General features: G+C 47.4%; 1 protein-coding gene across 1 annotated transcript in view; it reads right to left on the bottom strand.

The window, feature by feature from the left end:
• The window catches only part of vps53 (VPS53 subunit of GARP complex), a 338695-nt gene extending 327431 nt beyond the window's left edge, over positions 1 to 11264 (bottom strand). Inside the window, exons 1-3 of the mRNA XM_055657535.1 lie at positions 11128 to 11264; positions 6061 to 6141; positions 501 to 550 (exon numbers count right to left, since the gene is read on the bottom strand). Coding sequence (XP_055513510.1) covers positions 501 to 550; positions 6061 to 6141; positions 11128 to 11223 — 227 coding nt within the window. The 5' untranslated portion in view covers positions 11224 to 11264. The remainder of the gene's footprint in view (positions 1 to 500; positions 551 to 6060; positions 6142 to 11127) is intronic.
• Positions 11265 to 26007: the final 14743 nt, after the last annotated feature.

Genomic DNA, 26007 nt, shown 5'->3' with positions numbered 1-26007 from the left:
CCTGGAACGACTGCTTGGGTCCTTAAATGGAGTCGAGGGGGGAGGTAAAGCGACAAGTGTAGCATCTCATATTCCGCTTGGGCAGTTTGCACCCTAGCGGCATAAACATCGACTTCTCCAATTTCCGGTAGCCCTTGCTGTCTCCTCCCCTTCTCAGTTCTCCCTCAGCCCTCGGGCTCCTCCTCTTCCTTTTTGCATTGCCTTCAATGTAGAAAAACCTGCCAAGCTCTTCATAAGAATATTAAATAATGAACTACAAAGGGAATATTGAGGAATAAAAGTTTTAAAGAGGAGCGGAAGCTCGAGGGCTTTAAATAAAAATGTGAGTGCATGGAAGCGCAGCCTCCGAGTGCATACACCTTTATCACATTAAGACCAGTTCAAAGGTAAATGCATCACATAGAATTGAAGTGGAGAGATTTTTGTCATATACGCATATTGATTCTACACCATAGAAACACATTGGAAGTAACGAGTATTAAACAGTTGAAGTCACTCACCTTATTTTTAGTCTTATTTTGGTTACAACTTCGTCAATGTTGGCCAAAGACTAAGGGAGAGAGGAAGGATAATGAGAATGTTAATCTATGAAAGGCTACAGCGAGTAAAACAGTGACTCCTAGTGGAGTAGAACAAAGTTAACTCCTCAAACAGGTTCAATCAATTCATTCAACCATGGTCTAATTTATTGAGTAACTTAGTTTAGACATACAGCATGGAAACAGGCCCTTCGGTCTTCAATCACCCGTCAATACTAGTTCTATGCTAGCCCACTTCCTACACACTTTAGAGACAATTTTACGGAGGTCAATCAACCTACAAAGCCGCACGTGTTTGGGATATGGGAGGAAACTACAGCGCCCAGAGGAAACCCACGGGGTCACAGGGAGAACGCGCAAACTCCACACAGGCAGCTTGTGAGTTCAGGGACAAACCTGGGTTTCAGACGCTGAGAGCCAGCAGCTCCACCAGCCGTGAACCCGAGTTGCCTTTAGGGCATTTATTCAGAAAAATTATTAACTGAGCCTTTTAAAATGTATTTCAACATCTATCCAATATTCATAGCAATAGAGAGAAGATTACTGGATCATAGCGCAAGAAACGTAAACTTAATAAGCAAAAACAATCTCAGATTCATGAAATGGTAATAACACAACAGAACGATAACCAAGTTCTTCAGATTCTCTCCCGGTTGAGTTCTCGGTTTCCCTTGCAAGTAACTGAATAGACAGTCTCCCCATTGCATCAACAACACCATGGGTATAAAGCAAGAAGCAACTCTAGTTCTTTCATTAAGGTGTATCTGGACTTTCAAAAAGCCTTTGACAAAGTCCCACACAAGATATTAGTCTGCAAAATCAGAGAACATGGTATTGGGGGTAGGGTATTGACATGGATAGAAAACTGGTTGGCAGCCAGGAAGCAAAGAGTAGGAATTAACGGGTCCTTTTCAGAATGGCAGGCAGTTACTAGCGGGGTGCCTCAAGGCTCGGTGCTGGGACCCCAGTTATTTACAATATATATCAACGATTTAGACGAGGGAATTAAATGTAACATCTCCAAGTTTGCGGATGACACAAAGCTGGGTGACACTGAGCTGCGATGAGGATGTTATGAGGCTGCAGGGTGACTTGGATAGGTTGGGTGAGTGGGCAGATGCATGGCAGATGCAGTATAAATAATGTGGGTAAATAATAATTATAATAATAAATTTTATTTATGGGCGCCTTTCAAGAGTCTCAAAGACAAATGTGAGGTTATCCACTTTGGTGGCAAGAACAGGAAGGCAATAATCTGAATGGTGTCAGATTAGGAAAAGGGGAGGTGCAACGAGACCTGGGTGTGCTTGTACATCAGTCACTGAAAGTAAGCATGCAGGTACAGCAGGCAGTGAAGAAAGCTAATGGCATGTTGGCCTTCACTGCGAGAGGATTTGAGTTAAGGAGCAAGGAGGTCCTACTGCAGTTGTACAGGGCCCTGGTGAGACCGCACCTGGAGTATTGTGTGCAATTTTGGTCTCCTAATTTGAGGAAGGACATTATTGAGGGATTGCAGCGCAAGTTCACCAGGTTAATTCCCGGGATGGCAGGACTAACATATGATGAAAGAATGGGTCGACTGGGCTTGTATTCACTGGAATGTAGAAGGATGAGAGGGAATCTTACAGAAACATATAAAATTCTTAAAGGATTGGACAGGCTAGATGCAGGAAAAATGGTCCCGATGCTGGGGTAGTTCAGAACCAGGGGTCACAGTTTAAGAATAAGGGATAGGCCATGTAGGACTGAGATGAGGAAAAAAAAATTCACCCAGAGAGTTGTGAATCTGTGGAATTCTCTGCCACAGAAGGCAGCGGAGGCCAATTCACTGGATGTTTTCAAGAGAGAGTTAGAGTTAGCTCTTACCACTAAAGGAATCAAGGGATATGGAGAAAAAGCAGAAACAGGGTACTGATTTTGGATGATCAGCCATGATCATATTGAATGGCGGTGCTGGCTCGAAGGGCCGAATGGCCTACTCCTACACCTATGTTTCTATGTTCTGCATTTTCTCTACACCAGTGCAGCTCTATATCAGTCACTAGACCTGTGCTCTTTCATTGCCTACTGACAAAAGATTCTTCTCGCAGTTTCAAAAAATCTTATTTAGTTTAGTTTATTGTCACGTGTTCAGAGTTACAGTGAAAAGCTTTTGTTGCGTGCTAACCAGTCAGCAGAAAGACAATATATGATTAAAATCGAACCATCCGTAGTGTACAGATACATGATTAAGGGAATAACGTTTAGTGCAAGATAAAGTCCAGTATAGTCCGACACCCTCCCTTGCTGCACCCCCTTTGTGATCCTCCTGCTCTGCGGCTCCATGGCCACATTTTAACCCAGACTCACATTCATTTGCTCATTGTGCCTTTTCATATCTCTAGTTTCACTCTCCTATGACTCTCAATCTGAAGAAGCGTCACGTCCAGAAACGTCATCTATTCCTTTTCTCCAGAGATGCTGCCTGGCCCGCTGAGTTACTCCAGCATTTTATGTCTCTTTTCGGTGTAAACCAGCATCTGCAGTTCTTTCCTACACATTTTTACATACTTCACCAGATACAACAAGGAAGGCTTTTGAGTGAGAAGGGTTGTTCCCACATTCCTATTCTTGCAAGAAAGATTGGTTTTAATTTATTTCCTTACAATTCCTTAATGCCATTTCAGGGATTAAAGATACAGGTGCACAACCTTTTATCCGAAATTCCAAATAACGAAAAGCTCCGAATAGCGGACATTTTTTCGGTCCTTGAAGAAAGGTCCTTGAAGACGTTCACCGAGGGCGGCCCGCAGAGGTGACAGCGGAACCTCCGGTCGGTCCTCGAAGAAAGGGGAACTAAATCCCCATTCATAAAAGAGAAGGTGAGGGTATATTGCGCGGGAGGGTTAATAATTGACAATCTGCTGCTGCCTGCAAGCTGAGTTAAAAAGTTCCCACGGTAGACTCACGATACACAGTGTATCGTGAGTTTTGCGTGGGAACTTTTTAACTCAGCGGGCAGGCAGCAGCAGATTGTCGCTCCCTTCAGTTTCACCCCACCTACACCCCTCTGCTTCCCGGCCATGTGTGTGACCCCTTCCCTCCCCTCTCCAGCTCCCCGCCCATTGCACCGGCGCAGGGGCTTTGCACTGTCTTCACGTCGGCGATGCCAGCAGGTCAGTGCCAGTCACCGGAGACGTCAGGACCAACGGGACACCGTCCCCCAGGCCCACTGCAAGCACGGAGATCCCAGAGACCCACAGCCAGCAGCAGCCCAGCCCCGTTCCAACTCCAGAGGAACACGCTCCCCGTAGGGACACAAGCTGATGGTGTGCAAGGTACGTCTTGTTCTTAGGGTTGCGGATGAGGGGGCGCAGCTCGGGCTGCGATGTCTCCGGCCATCCCCCTGTACAGGAGCTGAGTCTGGGAACTGTACCGCCCTTGCAGGTGAGCAGGAGAGTGGGGTTGTTTGCAGTTGCAGAGGGAGGGGGCAAGGGCGGTACAGTTCCCAGTATCAGCTCCTGTCCAGGGGGGTGACCGGAGACGTCAGGACCAACGGGACACCGACTGCAAGCACGGAGATCCCAGAGATTCACAGCCAGCAGCAACTCTAGCCCAGCCCCTTCCCAACTCCAGAGGAACCCGGGTTGCGGATGAGGGGGCGCAGCTCGGGCTGTGGGCGAACTGCCACTTGTCGCTGTAGCGGCCCATCGGGGAGCGGGTTCCTTTTGGTCCTGATGTCTCCGGCCACCCCCCAGGACAGGAGCTGAGGACCACCCCCCTGGACAGGAGACGTCAGGACCACCAGAAGCCGCTCCCCGATTGGCTGCTACGGCGACAAGTGACAGTTCGCCCAGAGCCCGAGCTGCGCCCACTCATCGGGACACCAACCCCCAGGCCCACTGCAAGCATGGAGATCCCAGATCAGAAACTCCAGCCCAGCCCCGCTCCAACTCCAGAGGAACACGCTCCCCGTAGGGGCAGAAGCTGATGGTGTGCAAGGTACGTCTTGTTCTTGGGGTGGCGCAGCTCGGGCTGTGGGCGAACTGCCACGTCGCCGTAGCGGCCCATCGGGGAGCGGATTCCTCTGGAGTTGGAGGGGGAGGGGGGTATTGTGCTGTCTGATCGCCCCCTGCTATCCCAGGGACAGGGAGACACAGCGGCTTTTGAGAATGGTGGGCAATCACTTCCAAAGTTCTGCCCACACAGTCAGTACACCTCTCCTACACTTGTCTCCCGCACTAAGATCATCTCGCAGAGAATGATCCCAGCCTAACCTTCCCTATTCTCTCCTATTCTGCAAGAAAAAACTACATTGAAGACTCAAACTCGCGATCGAGTAACTGCCGGGATCGAGGCGCAAACTCGCGACCTTGCGGATATGAGCCGAGCACTCTACCACTGAGCTAGCCATTAAAATCTACGCTAAAAATCTTCCATTCCGAAAGCCGAAAAATTCCGAATTACGAAAAGTGTCTGGTCCCAAGGCTTTCGGATAAAAGGTTGTGCACCTGAACAATAGAAGTGATGGTAAATTTCACAATGGCATTTTTCCTTGTTTGAGATGTCAGCAATTCAACATTTCATAAACTTCACATTTGAAGCTTATTCTACAAAGTCGATGTAATTCAATTTATTGCATCGCTCAGAAATGTTCAGAAACAATTGATATAAACTGGGTGAAGAGTGAACGAGGTTTAGGTTTATTATTGTACTGAGGTACAGTGGAAAGCTTTGTTTTGCATACCATCCAATCACATCAGATAATATTTTCCATTAATACAATCAAGTCAAACTCAAGCTCAATAGGTAGAGCAAAACGGGAGTTACAGAGTGCAGAATTTAATTCTCAGCATTGTAGTGTATCAGTTCCAGAGACAAAGTCCAATGTCCGCAATGGGGTGAATTGGACAGTACATTAACTTATGGAAAGAGGCCTGATAATAGGGTGGCACAATGGCACAGTGGTAGTGGTGCTGCCTTACAAAGCCAGAGACCCGGGTACGATCCTGACTACAGGGGCTATCTGTACGGAGATTGTCCGTTCTCCCTGTGACCGTATGGGTTTTCTCCGGATGCTCCGGTTTCCTCCCATGCTCCAAAGAAGTACACGTTTGTGGGTTAATTGGCTTCGGTAAAATTGTAAATAGTCCCGAGTGTGTGGGATAATGCTAGTGTATGAGTCAGTGCGGAGTCGGTGGGCCAAAGGCCCTGTTTCCATACTATCTCTAAAGTCTGAAGTCTAAACAGAGGGGAAGAATGTCTAATGAATCTAAATTTTTAATACATGTCACAGATATCAATTCAGGACTCTGAACGCTTTCGAGTGTAGACCTCCTAGTAATCTAACACTTTGTTCTGTGTTTTTGCAAAAGGTTAAAAGATTGACATGAGAATGAAATACACTCCACATAACATCAATGGCAGGAAGTGGCAAACCAGGGGTTTTAGGACACCGGAATAAATTCAACAGCATTTGGAAGAACAAACGTAGAAAATTAACATATGTTGTAAAGGTACCACTACGTTTGAGCTGTTGTACCTGTTCAGTTGGGAAGAGTGCATTGATGTATTCCACTGCATTGAAGTCAGCCCTGTCCAAGGGATCCTGGCTGGGGAACACCTGTGTGATTGAAAGAAAATATTCAGTCAGGCACTTCATCTGCACTAACAACCCCATCAGAGCCTGCAAAACAGACGAACAGTCGGCACTAAACGTTATTTATGTTATTCCCTTTATCTGTACACTATGGATGGCTCGATTTTAATCATATACTGTCTTTATCACCATGCTATAGGAAGGATGTCAGTAAGCTGGAAAGAGAACAGAGAATTTGTTTAAGAAAGAACTGCAGATGCTGGAAAATCAAAGGTAGACAAAAGTGCTGGAGAAACTCAGCAGGTGCAGCAGCATCTATGGAGTGAAGGAAATGGGCAACGTTTTGGGCCGAAACCCTTCTTGAGACGGAGAACAGAGAAGATGTACAAAGATATTGCTTGGACTTGAGAGCCTGAGCTAAAGGGCTAAAGTTTAGCAGGCTACAACTTTATTCCTTGGAGTGCAGGAGGCTGAGGGATGATTTTATAGATGTGCATAAAATCACGAGGGGAAATAAATGGGGTGAAGGCGTTCTTCACTTACCAAGGCAAGGGGAATCAATAACTAGATGGCATAGGTTTGTGAGAGAGTAAAGATTCAATGGGAACCTGAGGGGGTGGGAGGAGGGGCAACATCTTCACTTAAAGGATGAATTCAAGAATTTGTCAGGGACGGCACAGTGCCGCTGTGGTAGAGTTGCTGCCTCACATCACCAGACACTCACTCGACTACGGGTGCTGTCTATACGGAGTTTGTACGTTCTCCCCGTGACCGCATGGGTTTTCTCTGGGTGCTCTGATTTTCTCCCACCCACCAAAGACGTAAATGTTAATGGCCTTTGGTAAAAATTGAAAATTGTCCCTTGCGTGTAGGATAGTGCTCGTGTACGGGTGGATTGCTGGTCAGTTGAGTGGGCCGAAGGGCTTGCATCTTAAACTAAATTCAAATCTCTTCCCGCACTCAGTTAATCCTTGGTGATGTTGACATACGGAACTGCAGATGTTGGTTTACCCATGAAGACGCAAAGTGCTGGAGGAGCTCAGCAGATCAGGCAGCATCTCTGGAGAACATAGACAGACAACGTTTCTGGTCAGGACCTTTCTTCAGGCCAATTGTAGCAGGGTGGAGAAAGTTCAAAGAGAGGTGGTGGCGGGACAAAGGCTGGTAAATGATAAGTGGATGCAGGGGAGGCAGATGGTTGGACAAAGGCTGGAGATGAAAAGACAAAAAATGTGAGATAAGGATAGAAGAGGTGTGAAATGTGAAGCCAGAGGATGGAATGGATGGAATGGGGAGGGGGGGGGGGGGGGTGGTAGCTGAGAGGGAAAAGAAAGTAATGGGTGTGCGCAGGGAAGGAAAAGGAGGAAAAACACAAGGGGGGAGGAGTTTGTGTACCTAAAATTGGAGAATTCAATATTCATACCATTGGGTTGTGCGCTACCCAACAGAATTTAATTCCCTCCCACCCATATTCCTTTCTCTGCCTTCGCATTTCACATATCTTCTTATCTCATACTTTTTTCTTTTCGTCACTGGCCTTTTTCCACCCATCTACCTGTCCAAAAAAAAGCTCCTCACATGTTGCCACCTATCACTTGCCAGGCTTTGCCTTGCTCTCACCTCTCTTCCAGCTCTTTGCCCCCTATTACAATCACTCCCAACCCAAAACGCCACCTATCCATGTTCTTCAGAGGTGTTGCCTGTCCTACTGATTTATTCCAGCACTTTGCGCCTTTTTTCACTCCTTGTATATATTTTGTCACCTAGGCTTTATTTTTTTTAAGTTTCGTTGCAGCTGCAGCCTGTAAACTGACACTTCAGCCCACAGCAACCATCGACTTCATCATCCACTACCTGCACACGTGGAGCAATTTACAGAGGGCCAATTAACCTACAAGCCCGCACGTCTTAGGAACGCGGGAGGAAACCGGAGCACCCGGAGGAAACCCATGCGGTCACAGAGAGAACGTGCAAACTCCACACGGACAGCGACCGAGGTCAGGATCAAACTCGCGTCTCCGGTGCTGTGAATCTTCCCAAGGTTGGATGCAGTATATTTTACAACTGATACAGAGAAAAGATCTGACTGCATCCACTAAAGATTAGAACACCCCAATTATGTGGCACCTCTCTAAATCAGTAATACACAGTGAAGATAGGTAAGGAATATCCATATGGCTTCTACCGAGAGGGGCAAGGTAAGAACGAGAGGTAAATAGATATCATAACTCTCACTGAAGGAGAATGCATACTCCACATTCCATGACTGGGCCAGGCTATTCCACTTAAGTTGCACCCAACTATTGAACGCTCACCTACTCAAATCACACTCAATGCTCAAAACTGATATATTTCTTTTTATTTTGAACGATTAAAAAACAGAAGAAAAGAAAAGATGAAAATGAATAAATAAAAGGAAAATTATATATATCTACATACATATATACATAAATACATGCACACATACATACATATACATGTACATATATACATACATATACACATATCACATATACATAACATATATGTACATACATAAATTAAAAAATCAAAAGCCAATTTCAACTGAATGTTGTGTGGCATCCAAATGAGTGTGGCACGGTTTCCCATGACAATACATATCTGGAAAATAGACACAAAGTGCTGGAGTAACTCAGCAGGTCAGGCAACATCACTGTGTAGAACATGGTGATGTTTCGAGTTGGGATCATTCTGAATACCATCATCAAAAGTTCCAAGGGACCAGAATCCAATCGGCATAGTATAAAACGGAGTAGTATGTTGGCAATGTTCCATTAAATTCCTTGGTGTAATGTACAAAAATGTTGCATTTAGGGCAGCACAGTGGCACAGCGGTAGAGTTGCTGCCTCACAGCGCCAGAGACCAGGTTCGAACCTGACTACAGGTGCCGTCTGTATGGAGTTTGTACGTTCTCCCCGGGGAGGACCATATTCTTCTGAGGACCAGATTCCTGGCATTCGGGTCTGGTGACGCAGAGATTTATAAGAAGTCCAGATACAACCTTGACAAGGCCATCAAAAAGGCTAAAAGGGACTTCCACTCAAAGCCGGAGGATGGGGCAGATGTTCGGCAACTGTGGCAGGGTTTGAATGCCACCACCTCCTACGAGGCAAAACCAGGAGGCAGCTAAAGCGACAGCGAAGCATCACTCCCTGACGAGCTCAATGTGTTCTACGCACACTTTGAAAGGAAGAACACTGATGTGCCTTCCCGAGGCCCCGTGCGCCCTGATGGTATCATAGTCACAGAGGCCGACGTCAAAAGATCTTTCAGAGGGGGGGGGGGTGAATCCTCGGAAAGCGCCTGGACCTGACGGTATACCCGGTGGAGTTCTCAAAACCTGTGCAGACCACCTGGCTGGGTTTTTGCAGACATTTTCAACCTCTCATTACTGAGGTCCGAGGTTCCCACCTGCTTTAAGAGGGCATCAATAATACCGGTGCCGAAGAAGAGTAAGGTGATGTGCCTCAATGACTATCGACCAGTGGCACTAATGTCTGTGGTGATGAAGTGCTTTGAGAGGTAGGTTATGGTGGATATCAACTCCTACCTCAGCAAGAACCTCGACCCACTACAGTTTGCCTACTGTCACAACAGGTCAACGGAGGATGCGATCTCACTGGCTATCCACTCCACACTGGACCATTTGGACAATTAAAACACTTTTGTCAGGCTGTTATTTGTAGACTACAGCTCGGCATTCAATACCATCATCCCTTCCAAGCTGGTTACCAAGCTCACGGAACTGGGTCTCTGCGCATCCCTCTGCAACTGGATCCTCGACTTCCTCAACCACAGGCCACAGTCTGTTCGAATTGACAGAAATTCCTCATACTTCTTCCTCATTAACAATCAGTACGGGAGCGCCTCAAGGCTGCGTCCTCTGCCCCCTGCTCTATTTACTCGATACACATGACTGTGTAGCCGGATATAGTGCGAACTCCATCTTCAAGTTCGCCGACGACACCACCGTTGTTGGACGAATTACAGGTGGCGATGAGTCAGCGAACAGAAGTTAGATTGACCGATTAACCAAATGGTGCCAGCACAACAACATGGCAATGAACTGATTGTGGGACTTTGGAAGAGAACGTATGAGGACCCACAATCCTGTTTATGTCAACGATGGTGGAGAGAGTCAAAAACTTCAAGTTCCTGGGAGTGCATACTTCCGAAGATCTTTCCTGGACCCAGCACACTGATGTAATTATAAATGAAGCACGTCAATGCTTCTACTTCCTGAGAAGATTATGGAGAGTCAGTATGTCAAAGAGGATTCTCTTGAACTTCAACAGGTGCAGAGTAGAGAGGCATCGTGGCCTGGTTCAGCAACTTGAACGTCCAGGATCGGAAAAGACTGCAAAACGTTGTGATCACTGGCCAGTCCATCACCGGCTCTGACCTCCTCAGAGGGGAGCAGTTGCAGTTGGGGGAGAAAGCTGGAAGAGAGGTGGGGGCTGGAAATGTTCCCTCTCTCTTTAGGTCAACTGCACGCTTAAAAAAACTGCAATAATAATAGATGGGGGCAGGACAAGTGAGAGGTGGGGGAAAATAGACACCAAGTGGTGGAATAATTCAGCAGGTCAGGAAGCATTACTGGAGAAGCTGGTAATATATGGCATTTTGGGTTGGGACCATTCTTCAGAGAGATTGTGATGGAGGAGAAAGCCTCAAGAGAGACAGGGACAGGAGAAACGCACTGTTTCTCCTTTGAGGGATTTGTTTTTGCTCACTCCCTCTCTCTCTGTGTAGGCTGACTGCATTATTTCTCTCTCCTTTTAAGTTAACTGCATAGTCTCTCTCTGTTTAGGTGCCTAGTGCTGGTTGCTGTTGTGTCCAGGGGTGCTGGTAGTGCGGGCCCGACCCTGGCCCGGCCGGGGTTGCCAGGGTAACCGCGGCTCCCCGACACCTGTCACCAGGCTGCAAACAACCCCCCTGCTGTCTCCCCGCGACCTTGCCCCCGGCCCCAGCCCCGGTCTACCTCGCACCTGCTCAATCGCCTGCTGCACCTCGGGCGCCAGGTGCAGGACGCCCTCCAGCTCATCCACAAACTCCAGCTCTTCCTCCTCCATGGTGGCGGCCATCGTCAGCCCGAGGCACCCTGGGACGGAGGAGGACTTGGCCCCTCGCCTCCTCCTCCTCCTCCTTCCTCCCCCCGGCACGTGACGCGTGACGTCTCGTGAAGCCAACCAGCGGGATCACGTGACAGGGGGCCAGCCTCTATAGGATCTTTGGCCAGGCTTTCCCCACTCCCCAACTCAGTGGGTCAGACAACTTACTTTTTCCAACACTTTCTTTTTTTGCACCAGATTTTCAGGCTTTTGCATGTAGTTTTTTTACATTTTACCCAAAATAAACTTTGTTCAAAATAAAACATATTCCATTTAGTTTAAGGGAGACACAAAATTCTGGAGTAATTCAGCTGGACAGGCAGCATCTCTGGAGAGAAGGGATGGATGATGTTTCGGTTTGAGAACCTTCTTTTAGCTTAGTTCAGAGATACAGTGTGGAAACTGGCCCTTCGGCCCACCAAGTCCGTGCTGACCAGTGATCCCCGTACACCAGCACTATCCAGCACACACTAGGGACAATTTACAATTTTTGCAGAAGCCAATTAACCAACAAACCTGCACGTCTTTGGAGTGTGGGGGGGAAACTGAAGCACCCGGCGAAAACCCACGCGAGTCACGGGGAGAGAACGTACAAACTCCATGCAGATAGCACCCATACTCAGGATCGAACCCGGGTATCTGGCGCTGCGAGGCAGCAACTACACCTTTGCGCCACCCATATATATAAAACTGAACAAAAAGCAGTGCAAACACTCTTCATACATTCTCGATGTCTATACATTCAATAGTGTCATACTCAGTAGTATTCACAGCTATCTTTAAAACAAAACAAACTCTTGCAGGGCGGCACAGTTGGTGGTGCAGTTGGTAAAACTGTTGCCCCCAGCACCAGAGACCTGGGTATGATCCTGACCACGGATGCTGTCTGTGTGGAGTTTTCACGTTCTCCCTGTGACCATGTGGGTTTCCTCTGGGTACTCCAGTTTCCTCCCACATCCCCAAAGCGTGTGGGTTAATTGGCCCTCTGTAAATTGTCTCTAGTGTGTAGGGAGTGGATGAGAAAGTGGTATGACAGAACTAGTGTGCAAGGGCGATCGAAGGTCAGTGTGGGAGCCTGCCTTTCAAAACTCCCGCTCATCTGTATCCCTGCCAGGCTTTACCTTGCACCTCCTCTCTTCCACCCCCCCACCCCCCCACCACACCCCCCGCTGCAATCAGTCTGAAGAAGGATCTTGACCCGAGACGTTGCCTATCCATATTCTCCAGAGATACTTCCTGACCTGCCGAGTTACTCCATCTCTTTACATTTTTGTCTCAAGGTTCCAGCATCTGAAGTTCCTTGTGTTTACTAAATTAAAATTATATCGGGATATTATTAGGACCAGCATCCAACATTCTGGAAAATCTTCTGGTCCACCATCATCAAATATCTTTTATCAAATGCCTTGTTATCCTACTTTCTCATCCACTCCCTACACACTCGGGGCAATTAACTAGCAAACCCGCATGTCTTTGTGGGCGGCACGGTGGCGCAAATGTAGAATTGCTCTCCTACAGCAACAGAGACCTGGGTTCGATACTGACCACGTGTGCTGTCGATATGATTTGCACGTTCTCCCGTGATCTGCGTAGGTTTTCCCAAGACTCGGTGGGCCGAAGGGCCTGTTTCCACAGCATCTGTAAACTAAACTAAACCAACCTGAACATGGGGTTTACTGTAATAGTTATCACTCATTTTGTGTAAATTATGAATTTGTACAACTATATAGCATTAAGATATTTTAATTGAATGTCATACTGTTATTATTTATTTTGCGAAGGCATCAAGAAAATATCTTCTGTTATTTTTGGAAATCTCACATTCAAGGCAATGCAGAAAATCGAAAATGATTTAGATAACTATATTTCATGCGTCAATCCTTCAGCCAAATCTGGCATTTGTTTAATGACAGATAGTAATTGAAGAGAGGGAAATAATCTTGCTCCTGGAACGGGATCGATTGGAACATTGCATATGCGGTGAATTTGAACTCCCTATCGGCAGGAAAAACACTGGGGCCCAAATCACATTTTCACAACGTAAAATTAGATTAAAGCCATCCCAAGAATACAATACAATACAAGATTGTATATAAAATAGACGACTTACTGTAAGCTTTGTTTTGTCCTGTTCTTGCGATCCGTCATGTTGCAGGCGTCGAGGGCGTTAGAAGTCGCTTTTTATTTTAATCTAATTATTAAATTGTCTAGCGATTTAAAATAAAAATCGGGAATGGAAGTCCGATCGATTTTTCTTCAGCAGCTAGCAGCCCGAGGAAATCCGCCTCCGACAGGCAGAGCAAAACTGGATTTTAATCCCGCCCCCTCCCCCCAAAGGCGCCAAAGTCGTGCACACAGCCAGTGGCAGAACTGCAGCGCCGCTGAAGGTAAGTTTTGTAACATCGCTAAATTTAGATTGGACAACTTGATCTGCATGAACAAGTTGGGATGAAGGGCCTGTTTCCATGCTGTAAGACTATGACACTGTAGAAATTGTTCAATTGCCCTGGAGAGGATCATGGGGCGATTTATGAACATATTGGCAGGGCCGAAATTTTTTTTTCACTTTGAAGAAAGATTTGATAACTGGGATTGAATTCCCTGCAGCAACAGAGGTGAAGAAAAGACTTAGTTGAGGTGAATAATATTATGACCTCTTGCCATAGTATCCAAATAACTCCCTCTTGCCATAGAGGGAGTACAGAGAAGGTTCACCAGACTGATTCCTGGGATGTCAGGACTTTCATATAAAGAAAGACTGGATAGACTCGGCTTGTACTCTCTAGAATTTAGAAGATTGAGGGGGAATCTTATAGAAACTTACAAAATTCTTAAGGGGTTGGACAGACTAGATGCAGGAAGATTGTTCCCGATGTTGGGGAAGTCCAGAACAAGGGGTCACAGTTTAAGGATAAGGGGGAAATCTTTTAGGACCGAGATGAGAAAAACATTTTTTTTCACACAGAGAGTGGTGAATCTCTGGAATTCTCTGCCACAGAAGATAGTTGAGGCCAGTTCATTGGCTATATTTAAGAGGGAATTAGATGTGGCCCTTGTGGCTAAAGGGATCAAGGGGTATGGAGAGAAGGCAGGTACAGGATACTGAGTTGGATGATCAGCCATGATCATATTGAATGGCCGTGCAGGCGCGAAGGGCCGAATGGCCTACTCCTTCACCTATTTTCTATGTTTCTATGAGAATAGGATCTGTTTCGCTTAACAAAAAGAGTGTCAGAAAGAACTGCAGATGATGGTTTAAACTGAAGATAGACACTTAAAGCTCGAACAACTCAGCAGGACCGGCAGCATCTCTGGAGAGAAAGAATAGGTGATGTTTTGGGTCGAGAGCTTCAGACTGAAGAGGTTGAAATCCAGCCATCAAATACTATGACTGGAGATGTGTGTTATCCAACTAAGGGCAGAAATCAGAATCATGTGTTCATCCATAACATCCTGCTCACCAGACTCAAAGACCTTGGCATTGAAGGCTCTGCACTCGGCTGGCTCCGTTCCTACCTTTCCAACAGATCCCACTTCATCTCTCTCCACAACCACACCTCTGCTACAGCCACAGTCACTCAAGGCGTTCCCCAATGCTCCGTACTCGGCCCCCTCCTCTTCATCATCTACATCCTCCCCCTTGGTCAGATACTCCGCCACTTCAATCTGGACTTCCACTGTTACGCTGATGACACCCAGATCTACCTTGGCACCAAATCCCCCCACAACCCCCCCTCTCCCATATCAACTCCTGTTTGTCAGCTATAAAAACCTGGATGCAACATAACTTCCTCAAACTCAACAGCGATAAGACAGAATTCCTCCTCATAGGCTCCAAAGCCACACTCAACAAAATCAATAACCCCACTCTCACCATCGACGGCACCACTGTCTCCCCATCTCCCCAGGCCCGCAACCTTGGCTTGATCTTTGATTCCACCCTCTCCCTTGAGCCTCACATCCGCCATGTCATTAAAACCTCCTTCTTTCATCTCCGCAACATCGCCAAACTCAGACCCTCTCTCACACCGCCCGCTGCTGAAAGACTCATCCATGCCTTCATCTCCTCCCGACTGGACTATTGCAACTCACTTCTCCTTGGCATCAGCTCCACCTACATCAACCGACTCCAACTGGTCCAGAACGCAGCCGCCCGACTCATCACCCATATCAAATCCTGGCATCACATCACTCCAGTCCTCAAACAACTTCACTGGCTTCCCATCTCCCACCGGATCACCTACAAAATCCTGATCCTCACCTACAAAGCCCTCCACCATCTGGCCCCCCAATATCTCACTGACCTCCTCTCCCCCTACCAACCCTCACGGTCCCTCAGATCCACATCAGCTGGTCTCCTCTCCATCCACAAGTCCAACCTCCGCAGTTTTGGGGACAGAACCGTCTCCAGGGCATCTCCCAGGCTCTGGAACTCCCTCCCCCAACTGATCCGCAATTCCGTGTCCCTCACCATCTTCCAGTCCCGCCTCAAGACCCATCTCTTCACCTCTGCCTATCCTTAGCCCCACGTGCCGTCCCTTTTCATCTGTGCATTAATTGCCTCATACTGTGTTTTGTATTGAATTCTGTATTTACTTTGTGTACTAGTCATGTCTCTACTATTTATTTCATTCCCCTTACATGTTTTTCCTCTACCTGCTAAATTTTTGTAAGGTGTCCTTGAGACTCTTGAAAGGCGCCCATAAATAAAATTTATTATTATTATTATTATCTTTATTTACGTGCACCGTAATAAATATATTACAGAAAATATAATTTAATGGGGTGGCACGGTGGTGCAGCGGTAGAGTTGCCTTGCAGCACCACAGACCCAGATTTGATCCTGACTATGGGTGCTGTCTGTACAGTATTTGTACATTCTCCTTATGACCACATGGTTTTCTCTGGATATTCCAGTTTCTCCCCCATCCGAAAGAAGTGCAGGTTTGTAGGTTAATTGGCTTCTGTAAATTGTCCCTGGCGTGTCGGATACAACTGGTGTATGGTAGATTCACTGGTCGGTGTGGACCTGGTGGGCCTAAGGGCCTGCTTCCAAATATATGTTTCATCTCCCTGCTACCTTCAGGCAGAAGGTACAAGAGCCTGAAGACTGCAACAACCAGGTTCAGGAATATAGCTACTTCCCCACAGCCACCAAGCTATTAAACCTGGCTCGAACAAAATTCTGATTATTAATAACCACTTTCTGCTATTTATCAGTTTATTTATTCATGCGTGTATATATTTATATCATGGCATATGGACACATTTATCTGTTTTGTAGTAAATGCCTACTATTTTCTGTGTGCTTAAGCAAAGCAAGAATTTCATTGGCCTATACAGGGACACATGACAATAAACTCACTTGAACTTGAACATTATATCTTAATTTCATTGAACCATATACGGTTAAATATGTGGCATTATTTTCGTTTTGTTTCTACAGTCGAAGGGTAAGGTTGATTGATTTATTTGTGCAGAACAGTGATGGACTCCTCTTGCCTTGTTTCTATGTTTTTGTTTCTCTCTCTCTATATGCATAGCAGCTTGAATTATAATCTGAATATACTATGAATATAATATAATTATATCAGCATATAATATGGATATACTAAGGTCATTCATGTGCTGCACCTGTTGATCAGAGCCTGGCTCTACTGTGGAATGTTATTAGGAATGTAATTTAGCCTAACCTCGCTGCAGTATGCACCAGATTGCAAGCTGAAAAATGCAAAAGCTCCCCACCAAAAGGAGGGGGGACCCTCCCCCCCTCCCCCCCTCCCCACCCCTCACCCCCGCCACCCCACCCACCACCCCCACCCCCACCCCCTCCCCCTTGGTTGCTACACTCACTCACAATTTCTCACGCTCAACTCTCACCCAGTGTTGGCAGCCCTGTGAAACGTCACCTATCCATGTTCTTCAGGGATGCTGTCTGACCCGCTGAGTTACTCCAGCACTTTGTGTCCTTTTTATTCTCCCGCGTTAAATGTTATATAGACTTGGTTAATTGAAAATGTTCAAAACTGAGGTTGCCAAGCATATCAAATGTTTCACATCCAAAGAAGATAGATGTAGCAAAAATACACACCAGAGAAATAATTGCTGTTAAGCATTTCAAGTGGCGCAAGGGAGGGCATGGTGGCGCAGCAGGTAGAGCCGCTGCTTCACAACGCCAGAGAACCAAGTTCGATCCTGACCTCGGGCGCTGTCTGTACGCAGTTTGTACGTTCTCCCCATGACCTGCATGGGTTTTCTCCGGGTGCTCCGGATTCTTCCCACATCCAAAAGACCTGCAGGTTTGTAGATTCCGTGGTCTCTGTAAATTGCCCCTAGTCTGTGGATGTGTGGTGGAATCTGGGAGGGAGTTGATGACAATATACGTTCCTTCTCTCCAGAGATGCTGCCTGACCCGCTGAGTTACTCCAGTATGTTGTGTCTATCTTTGGTGTAAACCAGCATCCGCACTTCCTTCCTACACAGGAAGAATAAAGTTGGATTTGGTTCATGTAAGGTTTGTGTAAATGTATAGTTGATGGTCAGCGTGGACTGGATGGGCCAAAGGGCCTGTGTCCATGCTTTCTCTCTCCCAATGTGTATGAAGGAACTGCAGATGCCCGTTTACACCGAAGATAGACACGAAAAGCTGTAGTAACTCAGCGGGACAAGCATCATCTCGGGAGAGAAGGAATGGGTGACGTTTCAGGTTGAGACCCTTCTTCTAATTAGGGGTGATTTGTGTAACCAATATGTCTCTTAATCTGAGGTGGATATCAAAATGAATACGCATTGAGAGAGACACAAAAAGCTGGACTAACTCAGCGGGACAGGCAGCATCTCTGGAGAGAAGGAATATTGTTCTTTATCTCTCTACATCCCTCGTTTCCCTTATCCCTAACTAGTCTGAGGAAGGGTCTCGATCTGAAACGTCACCCATTCCTTCTCTCCAGAGATGCTGCCTGTCCCGCTGAGTTGCTCCAGCTTTTTGTGTCTATTTTCGGTGTATCTCTCAATGCGTATTAATTTTGACATTCTCCTCAGATTGAAAGATATGTTGGTTACACAGATCACCACTAGATGGTGACATTGTGCAACATGTCCAGCAAGGATAACAGGAGAAAAGAACCAACGCACTTCCATTGAATTTCCATTGAATTTTACTTTAGAATTTCCTCTGTGGACCTGGCAGGGTTTTTTTAGAGGCAAGAGCCAAGTCAACCATAGATGAACACAAAATGCTGGAGTAACTCAGCGGGACAGGCAGCATCTCTGAGGAGAAGGAATGGGTGACGTTTTGGGTTGAGACCCTTCTCCAGACTCTCAGGCTTCTTCAGGGGAGAGGGAGACATAGAGATATGGAAGGTAAGGTGTGAATGAGGGATCAAAGGGAACGAAGTTCAAGGACATTTTGTAGAATGGTTCAAAGTTCAAAGTTCAAAGTAAACTTTATTGTCAATTCAATTATGCAACAGTAGTTACACAGAGGATTCACCTATCCCCCCCCCTCCCTTCTGTTTTTTGTTTTTCTGTTTCTTGTTTCTTTGTACTAAATTATATGTATGCACTGAGTATGAGCAGCTTTCAATTTCACTGTACATGTATAGTGACAATAAATGGCATATCTATATCTATTGAAATTACGTTTCCCCATACTCCAAATGTGCAAGTAATATTAAAAACACAGACAGACCACATACCAATAAAAATAGACAATAGACATTACATTATTTAAAATATTAAAATATTCACAGTGTGCCAAAATGTAGCAAAAAAAATGGTTCATTGTTGGCTGAGGGGATGATGACGACGAGGCATAATCAGTAAAAATAATCAGGAGGACAGTGAAACTAGTGGGAGAACTAGGATGGGGAGGGATGGAGAGAGAGGGAAAGCAAGGGTACCATAGAATGGTTAGAGCACAGATCCAATCAGTCCATTGTATCTGTGCCCGCTCTCTACCAGCCCAACTCTCTCATTCTCCCCCCTCTTATTTCCCTCTCTCTTCCCTGTACCAGGGAGTAGCGGATGGAACGGTCTCTGCGAAAAGCCCATCTGGATGCACATCCAGTTCTCCCTTTCCCCTTCCCCCTTGCCCCTTCCTCCAGCCATATCCATCCCTTCCTCCAACCTCTTCTCTCCATATCTCACACTTTTTCAACTCTGGTCGTTGTCCCACCATCTGACAGTCAATCGCTCCTCACCTGTATCTAGGGTTGCCAACTGGCCCGTATTAGCCGGGACATCCCGTATATTGAGCTAAATTAGTTTGTCCCGTACGGGGCCACCCTTGTCCCGTATTTGATTGCTACTACTCGGGTTGAGGGTTGAGGGGACAGTGAGGTCGGAGCGCCGCGTCCGGCCCCACCTCACCCGTCCCGACGTAGTGCAGCCCATGGAGTGCAGCAGCAGCGCCTCGCCCGTGGCCCCGTCGGTCAGCAGCCCGGCCAGCTGTCTGACCTTCGGACCTTCGCTTACTGCCGACACCAGCACCCCTCCTTCTCATGGCCGATCATCGGTTTATGAGTTGGATGAGGTGCAGGACTTTGCGAGCGACGTCGCGCGGCCCGGGCCAAAACTCCTCAGCTGGCCCGCCGGCTGGGCTTTGTGTGCAGTCCAGCACCCGGGCCAACTCATCATTCACCCAGCCACGGCCGAGTCGGTCAACGAATTGCCGTCGGGAATTTATCCCTTATTTTAACCTTTTGTCCCTTATTTGGGAGTGAGAAAGCTGGCAACCCGATCTGTATCCCCCTATCGAATATAGACACAAAAAGCTGGAGTATCTCAGCAGGTCAGGCAGCATCTCTAGAGGAAAGGAATGGGTGACGTTTCAGGTTGGAACCCTTCTTCCAACCCCTATCACTAACATGTAGGAAGGAACTGTGGATGCTGGACCTGGATCGTTGCCTGTCCATGTTCCCCAAAAATGCTGCCTGACCCGCTGAGTTACTCCAGCACTTCGTACCCTTTTTCTCTAATTCCACCCGACAACACTTTAATAGCCTCACAAAATTATCTTCATTCAATTCTCCCTTGAATTCACGATGGAATCTCTTTCCACAGATCCACTGGAAGTTTGTTCCAACCACTTGTTATAAAAAGTGATTCTTCTTGTCACCCTTAATTCTCTTCTCCTTTAATTGACATCCATGGCCTCAAATTCTTGGGGCCCACACCCATCATTATTTCAAAGAGAACACAGAGCAGTACAGCACAAGAACAGGCCCTTCGGCCCACACTATCTGTGCCGAACATGATGCCAAGTTCAACTCTTATATGCTGGTCACGGTGGCGCAGCGGTAGAGTTGCTGCCTTACAGCGAATGCAACGCTGGAGACCCAGGTTCGATCCCGATTACGGGTGCTGGCTTTACGGAGTTTGTACGTTCTCCCCGTGTCCTGCGTGGGTTTTTCTCCGAGATCTTCGGTTTCCTCCCACATTCCAAAGACGTACAGGTTTGTAGGTTAGTTGGCTTGGTAAAATGTAACAATTGTCCCTAGTGTGTGTAGGGTAGTGTTAATGTGCGGCAATCGCTGGTCGCTCTGCACGTCTCCTTTAGACTCTGCTCCTCTCACTTTAAAGCTATGCCCTATATTTGATATTTCCATCCTGGGAAATGTGTTCTGACTGTCCACCCTATCTGTATCTCTCATAAGCGTGGTGGGATTATCCCGGGAAGCCACCACCTGAGGACCTGCCCGGAAGGTCCAGTTTTCAGTCGGAGACCGGGGACTTGCCCGTCGCGGTTGCTGGACCCGTGTCGCAGACCGAAACCCGCTCTGACGGCCCAGCTCACTAGCGGCCGACCAGGGCCCGCCTGGAGGCCTCGCTCGCCGCACAAAGTGGCAGGAGTGAGGCGGAGGGCCAGCGGGCAGACCGGCTACGGGAGGGAGTGCACGGCCTAGACGGGTGAGTGGTCGCTGGAGGCCCAGCAGCAGCCTGGGGCTCAGCTGGACCAGGCACCGCTCCAAGAGGCCGAGCACGTGGACCGGACGCGGCCTACAGCGGTGGAGCAGCGGACGGAGGTCTCCACGGTTACGCTTGGCCAGGCCGACCCTGCAATGTTGCCAGGGCAACGGGCCTTCATGGTCAGATGCACTTACAACAACTGTGACTTGAAAATGGTGCCAAACTGGCGACTGTATACTGTCCCAGTGCACAACTGCTAATCACTTGTACTGTATCTGAGATGCTTATGTAATATGTATCTAAGTGCTTATGTATAATGATATTTGTACTGAACTATATACAGAAATGAATTTCACTGTACCTCGGTACACATGACCACACCATACCAAGTTGATATATTTCTTTCAGGTCCAAACTCAACATCTGGCATTCTAGGGAAAACAATATGGATGAATGAATAAGTTTATTGGCCAAGTATTCACATACAAGGAATTTGCCTTGGTGCTCCGCCCGCAAGTGACAACATGACATTCAGTGACAGTTAGGAATGACACATAAAACATTAAACATTAATAATAAAACATTATCGATTTAACCTCCTCTCCCCCTAATTCAAACATCGTCCTCTTGGGTCAACAAAATGGAAATGTATGGATGAAGTTAAAGGGGAGGAGCATGCAGGCGAGGTTATTGAAGTTTCCGGAAGTAATAAGATGGAAGGTTTAAGAAGGGATAAGAGTCTAAGGTCAAGTAAAATGGGGACTAATTTGAAAAGACGGGTAGTGACTCCTGAAGTGATGGGGTTGTACATGCATGCGCGCGGTGTACAGAACAAATTGGATGAGTTGAAGATAGACACAGAAAGCTGGAGTAATTCAGTGGGAGAAGGGATGGGTGACGTTTCGGGTCGAGACCCTTCTTCAGGATGAGTTTACAGCTCAGTTAAAAAGCCTACTAAACAAGTAGAGGCGTTGGTGTGCTTTCTTGATCATTGCTTCAATTACAATTGAGCCGCACACAGTGTGCAGATACAGGTTAAAGGGAATAACGTTTATTGCAAGATAAAGTCCAGCAAAGTCCGATGGTCTCCCATGAGGTAGATAGTAGCTCAGGACCGCTCTCTAGTTGGTAATAAGTGGTTCAGTTGCCTGATAACAGCTGGGAAGAAACTGTTCCTGAAACTGTAGGTGCAGGGGCCGCGGAACGTTTTTGAAAGTGGGAGGGGGGCCAGAGCGATCACTGATCACCAGCCTCGGGGGTACCCGGTGGGGGAGCAGAGCGACCAAGTGGGGGGAGGGTGGCACAGTTATTATTTTTTGTTGTTGATCGATCTCCAAAAACTGGGGGATAATACAGGCCATCCCCCAACTCAAAACGTGGCGGGATATATCCTGCATCCCATCTCTCTCTCTCTCTCTCTCTCTCGGGGCCGACTCTCTCTCTCTTGGGGCCAATTCTCTCTCTTTCTCGGGACCGACTCTCCCTCTCTCTCTCTCTCTCTCTCTCTCGGGGCCCACAGGCCCTCCCTCCCTTCCGCTCGGAGGCTATTCACAGCGCTTCTTCCTTGAGGTCTTAAATAGAGCTGTTCCCAAATCAAGCTGTGATGCATCCCGATAAGATGCTTTCCACGGCGCATCTGTAGAAGTTGGTGAGAGTTGTAGGGGCCATGCTGAACTTCCTAAGCCTTCTAAGGAAGTAGAGGCGTTGGTGTGCTTTCTTGGTCATTGCTTCAATAGGGGTGGTCCAGGAGAGGTTGTTGGTGATATTGACTCTGGAATTTGAAGCTTTCAAACATCTCTCTACCTCAGCACCGTCAATGCAAACTGGGGAATGTGTTTACTTACTCTTAGGCAGCGAAGCAAAAGAGGTGAAACTATAGGCTAGTTAGCCTGTCTTCAGTGGCTGGTAAGATTCTAGAGTCCATTATTAAGGATGAGACATGGTGGCGGAGCGGTAGAGTTGATGCCTGACAGCGTATGCAGCGCCGGAGACCCGGGTTCGATCCCGATTACGGGTGCTGTCTGTATGGAGTTTGTACGTTCTGCCCGTGACCTGCGTGGGATTTCTCCGAGATCTTCGGTTTCAAGAGTCAAGTCAAGAGTGTTTTATTGTCATATGTCCCAGACGGTGCAATGAAATTCTTACTTGCTGCAGCACTACAGAATATGTGAATATGTAAACATAGTACATAACGGGGGAAGAGAAAAAAAAGAAAAAGTTCAATAAATAACAAATGTAGTGCAAATATAACAATTATAGTCTAATATATTATATAGACTATAATAATATAGTCTTTTGCAGTTCAGAGCTCAGAGCTTATTCGTTGATGTGTTTAATAGCCTGATGACTGTGGGGAAGCAGCTGTTCCTGAATCTGGACGTTACAGTCTTCAGGCTCCTGTACCTTCTTCCTGATGGCAATGGTGCAATGAGAGCGTGGCCAGGATGGTGTGGGTCTTTGATGATGTTGGCTGCCTTTTTGAGGCAGCGACTACGATAGATCCCTTTGACGGTGGGGAGGTCAGAGCCGGTGATGGAGTGGGCAGTGGTCACCACTTTTTGTAGTCTTTTTCGCTCCTGGACGGTCAAGTTGCCGAACCAGGCCACGATGCAACCGGTCAGAATGCTCTCTACCGCGCACCTGTAGAAGTTTGGGAGGAATTTTCGTCTTCGTGTTCTAAATCTGCACAAGTACTCGAGAGTCTTCAAGGTACAGCAGAAAGCTGTATTACATTACTTCATAGCTGGCAGCAAGACAACTCTAAAATAGCTACAATTCACTGTTCACAGACAGTGTAACTATATACATGACATCTCCCTTTGTCCAGTGCAGCACCACCTGCTGCACGGGAGGAGCAACGGGTCCTCCCACCCCACACAGTCCACCAAACATCACATTCCAGGGCTGCCAACTCTCACGCTTTGAGCGTGACACTCACGCATTTCAGCCAATTCTCACGCCCTCACGCTAAAGACAGATTTCTCACGCTGGCTTCAGTCCCTGCACAGGCTCCGCTGTAGGATATTTGCTGCACAGTTTGTCTCTTTGCGCCACATGACAGCGATCTGCACGGATTGGGGAAGCATGTCATGTAAAGACTTGTCAAACACACGATGTCTTCACTACTAGTTTATTTCAAACATTGTTATAATACACACACTGTGCCCTAGCTGTCCGTGGTCTGTCACTGGAGCTAGAGAGAGAGAGATAGAGGTGGGGAGGCTACAATTATACTGAAGATAATGGGGAGTGGTTAGTAGTGGTGAGGTCACTATGCTAAAGGAGCATGCACTGATCTACACGTCGGTCCCGGGCAGCGGGTGCCAGTGCTTTTGTGCGCCATCTGCGAGCGTTGCGCTTCCGGCTGCCGCGGCAACCTCTCTCCCTCCCTCCCTCCGGCCCTTCAACTCACACGGCAACGCCAGCGCCGCCAATCCACGCTACACCGTGCCCACCAGACTCCCCATTGGGAGGCCCGGGAAAGAGAGGGAAGGGAGAGGGAGGGGAGAAAGAGAGAGAAAGAAAAAAATGGAGGGATGGAGGCAAAGAGTGACAGGGGGAGGGAATGTAGTGAGGGATTGAAGGAAGCGAAGGAGAAAGGGGAGAAAGAGGAAGCGTGAGGAAAGAGAGGGAGGGGAGGAAAGAGAGGGAGAGGGAGGAAAGAGGGAGGAGGGAGGAAGGGGAGGATGGAGGGGAGGAAGGAAAGGGTGTGTGTGTCTGTTTCCCTGTGTGTGTCTCCTTGTGTGTGTGTGCGTGTCTCTGTGTTTCTCCCTGTGTGAGTGTCTGTGTCTTCCTGTGTGTGTGTGTGTGTGTGTGTGTGTCTGTCTCCCTGTGTGTGTGTCACCCTGTGTGTGTGTGTGTGTGTGTGTGTGTGTGTGTGTGTGTGTGTGTCTGTCTCCCTCTGTGTGTGTGTGTGTCTGTTTCCCTGTGTGTGTGTGTGTGTGTGTCTTCCTTTGTGTATGTGTCTCCCTGTGCATCTGTTGTCACATCCTGGCCTTAGACAGGGCTGCCAACTCTCACGCTTTGAGCGTGAGAGTCACGCATTTCAGCCAATTCTCACGCTGATGACAGAATTCTCACGCTGTCTTCAGTCCTTACACAGTTTGTCTTTTTGCGCCACATCACAACGATCTGTGCAGTCTGAGGAAGCGCGTCAGTTGGCGGCTGTGAGTGACGTCGCATCTCTTCTCTTCTCTTCTCTTCTTTCTTGGTTGGATGTGCAGCCGCCGACAACACGAAACAGCTGGAGATAGAACTAACAGGTGAGGCCAAACATCTAGGACAGGGTTCGGCAACCTACGGCACACGGGCTGAATCTGGCCCGTAACCCGAAAAACCACGGTTTTTTTCAATTAGTTTTCGCAGGGTCGGGGCAGGCGAGCCGACCTGAGAACTGCAGCCAGTCCCTGGGACGCGAGCTGATCTGGGAACGGCAGCCAGTCCCTGGGCACGCAGAATGCCAACTTGATCATTATGGACAAATTGGGCCAACCATGTACATGTTGTATAACTCTGACTCTATGAAGATCTGAATGGGCTTAGAATGACCATTTAAGCAAAATTGCCCCCACTTTCCCCATTTTGATTCTTGAGATTAATATTCCTTTGCTCTGTTAATAGCGTTAAAGTACTTATGAGGTCGAGTCAGGAAAGGGAACATGTTATTCCATTTTAGTTTGCTTTAATCTGTTAGTTGATTGTTTGTTGATTGGCACTATTTCTGAAATGGTCTTAAAGTAACTTAACTGTTATAAAGCAGTAATGGCCGGTTCTCACGGTGCGACCTGACGCAAGATGTCACCAGAGTGAAGTGGCCGTGGTCCAGCACGAGTTCCGCACGATATAAGG

This window comes from Leucoraja erinacea, chromosome 28, assembly GCF_028641065.1.
Source record: "Leucoraja erinacea ecotype New England chromosome 28, Leri_hhj_1, whole genome shotgun sequence".
Classification (NCBI taxonomy): domain Eukaryota; kingdom Metazoa; phylum Chordata; class Chondrichthyes; order Rajiformes; family Rajidae; genus Leucoraja; species Leucoraja erinaceus.
Note: the sequence above shows the minus strand (reverse complement) of the source record. Positions and strands in the feature narration are given on the sequence as shown.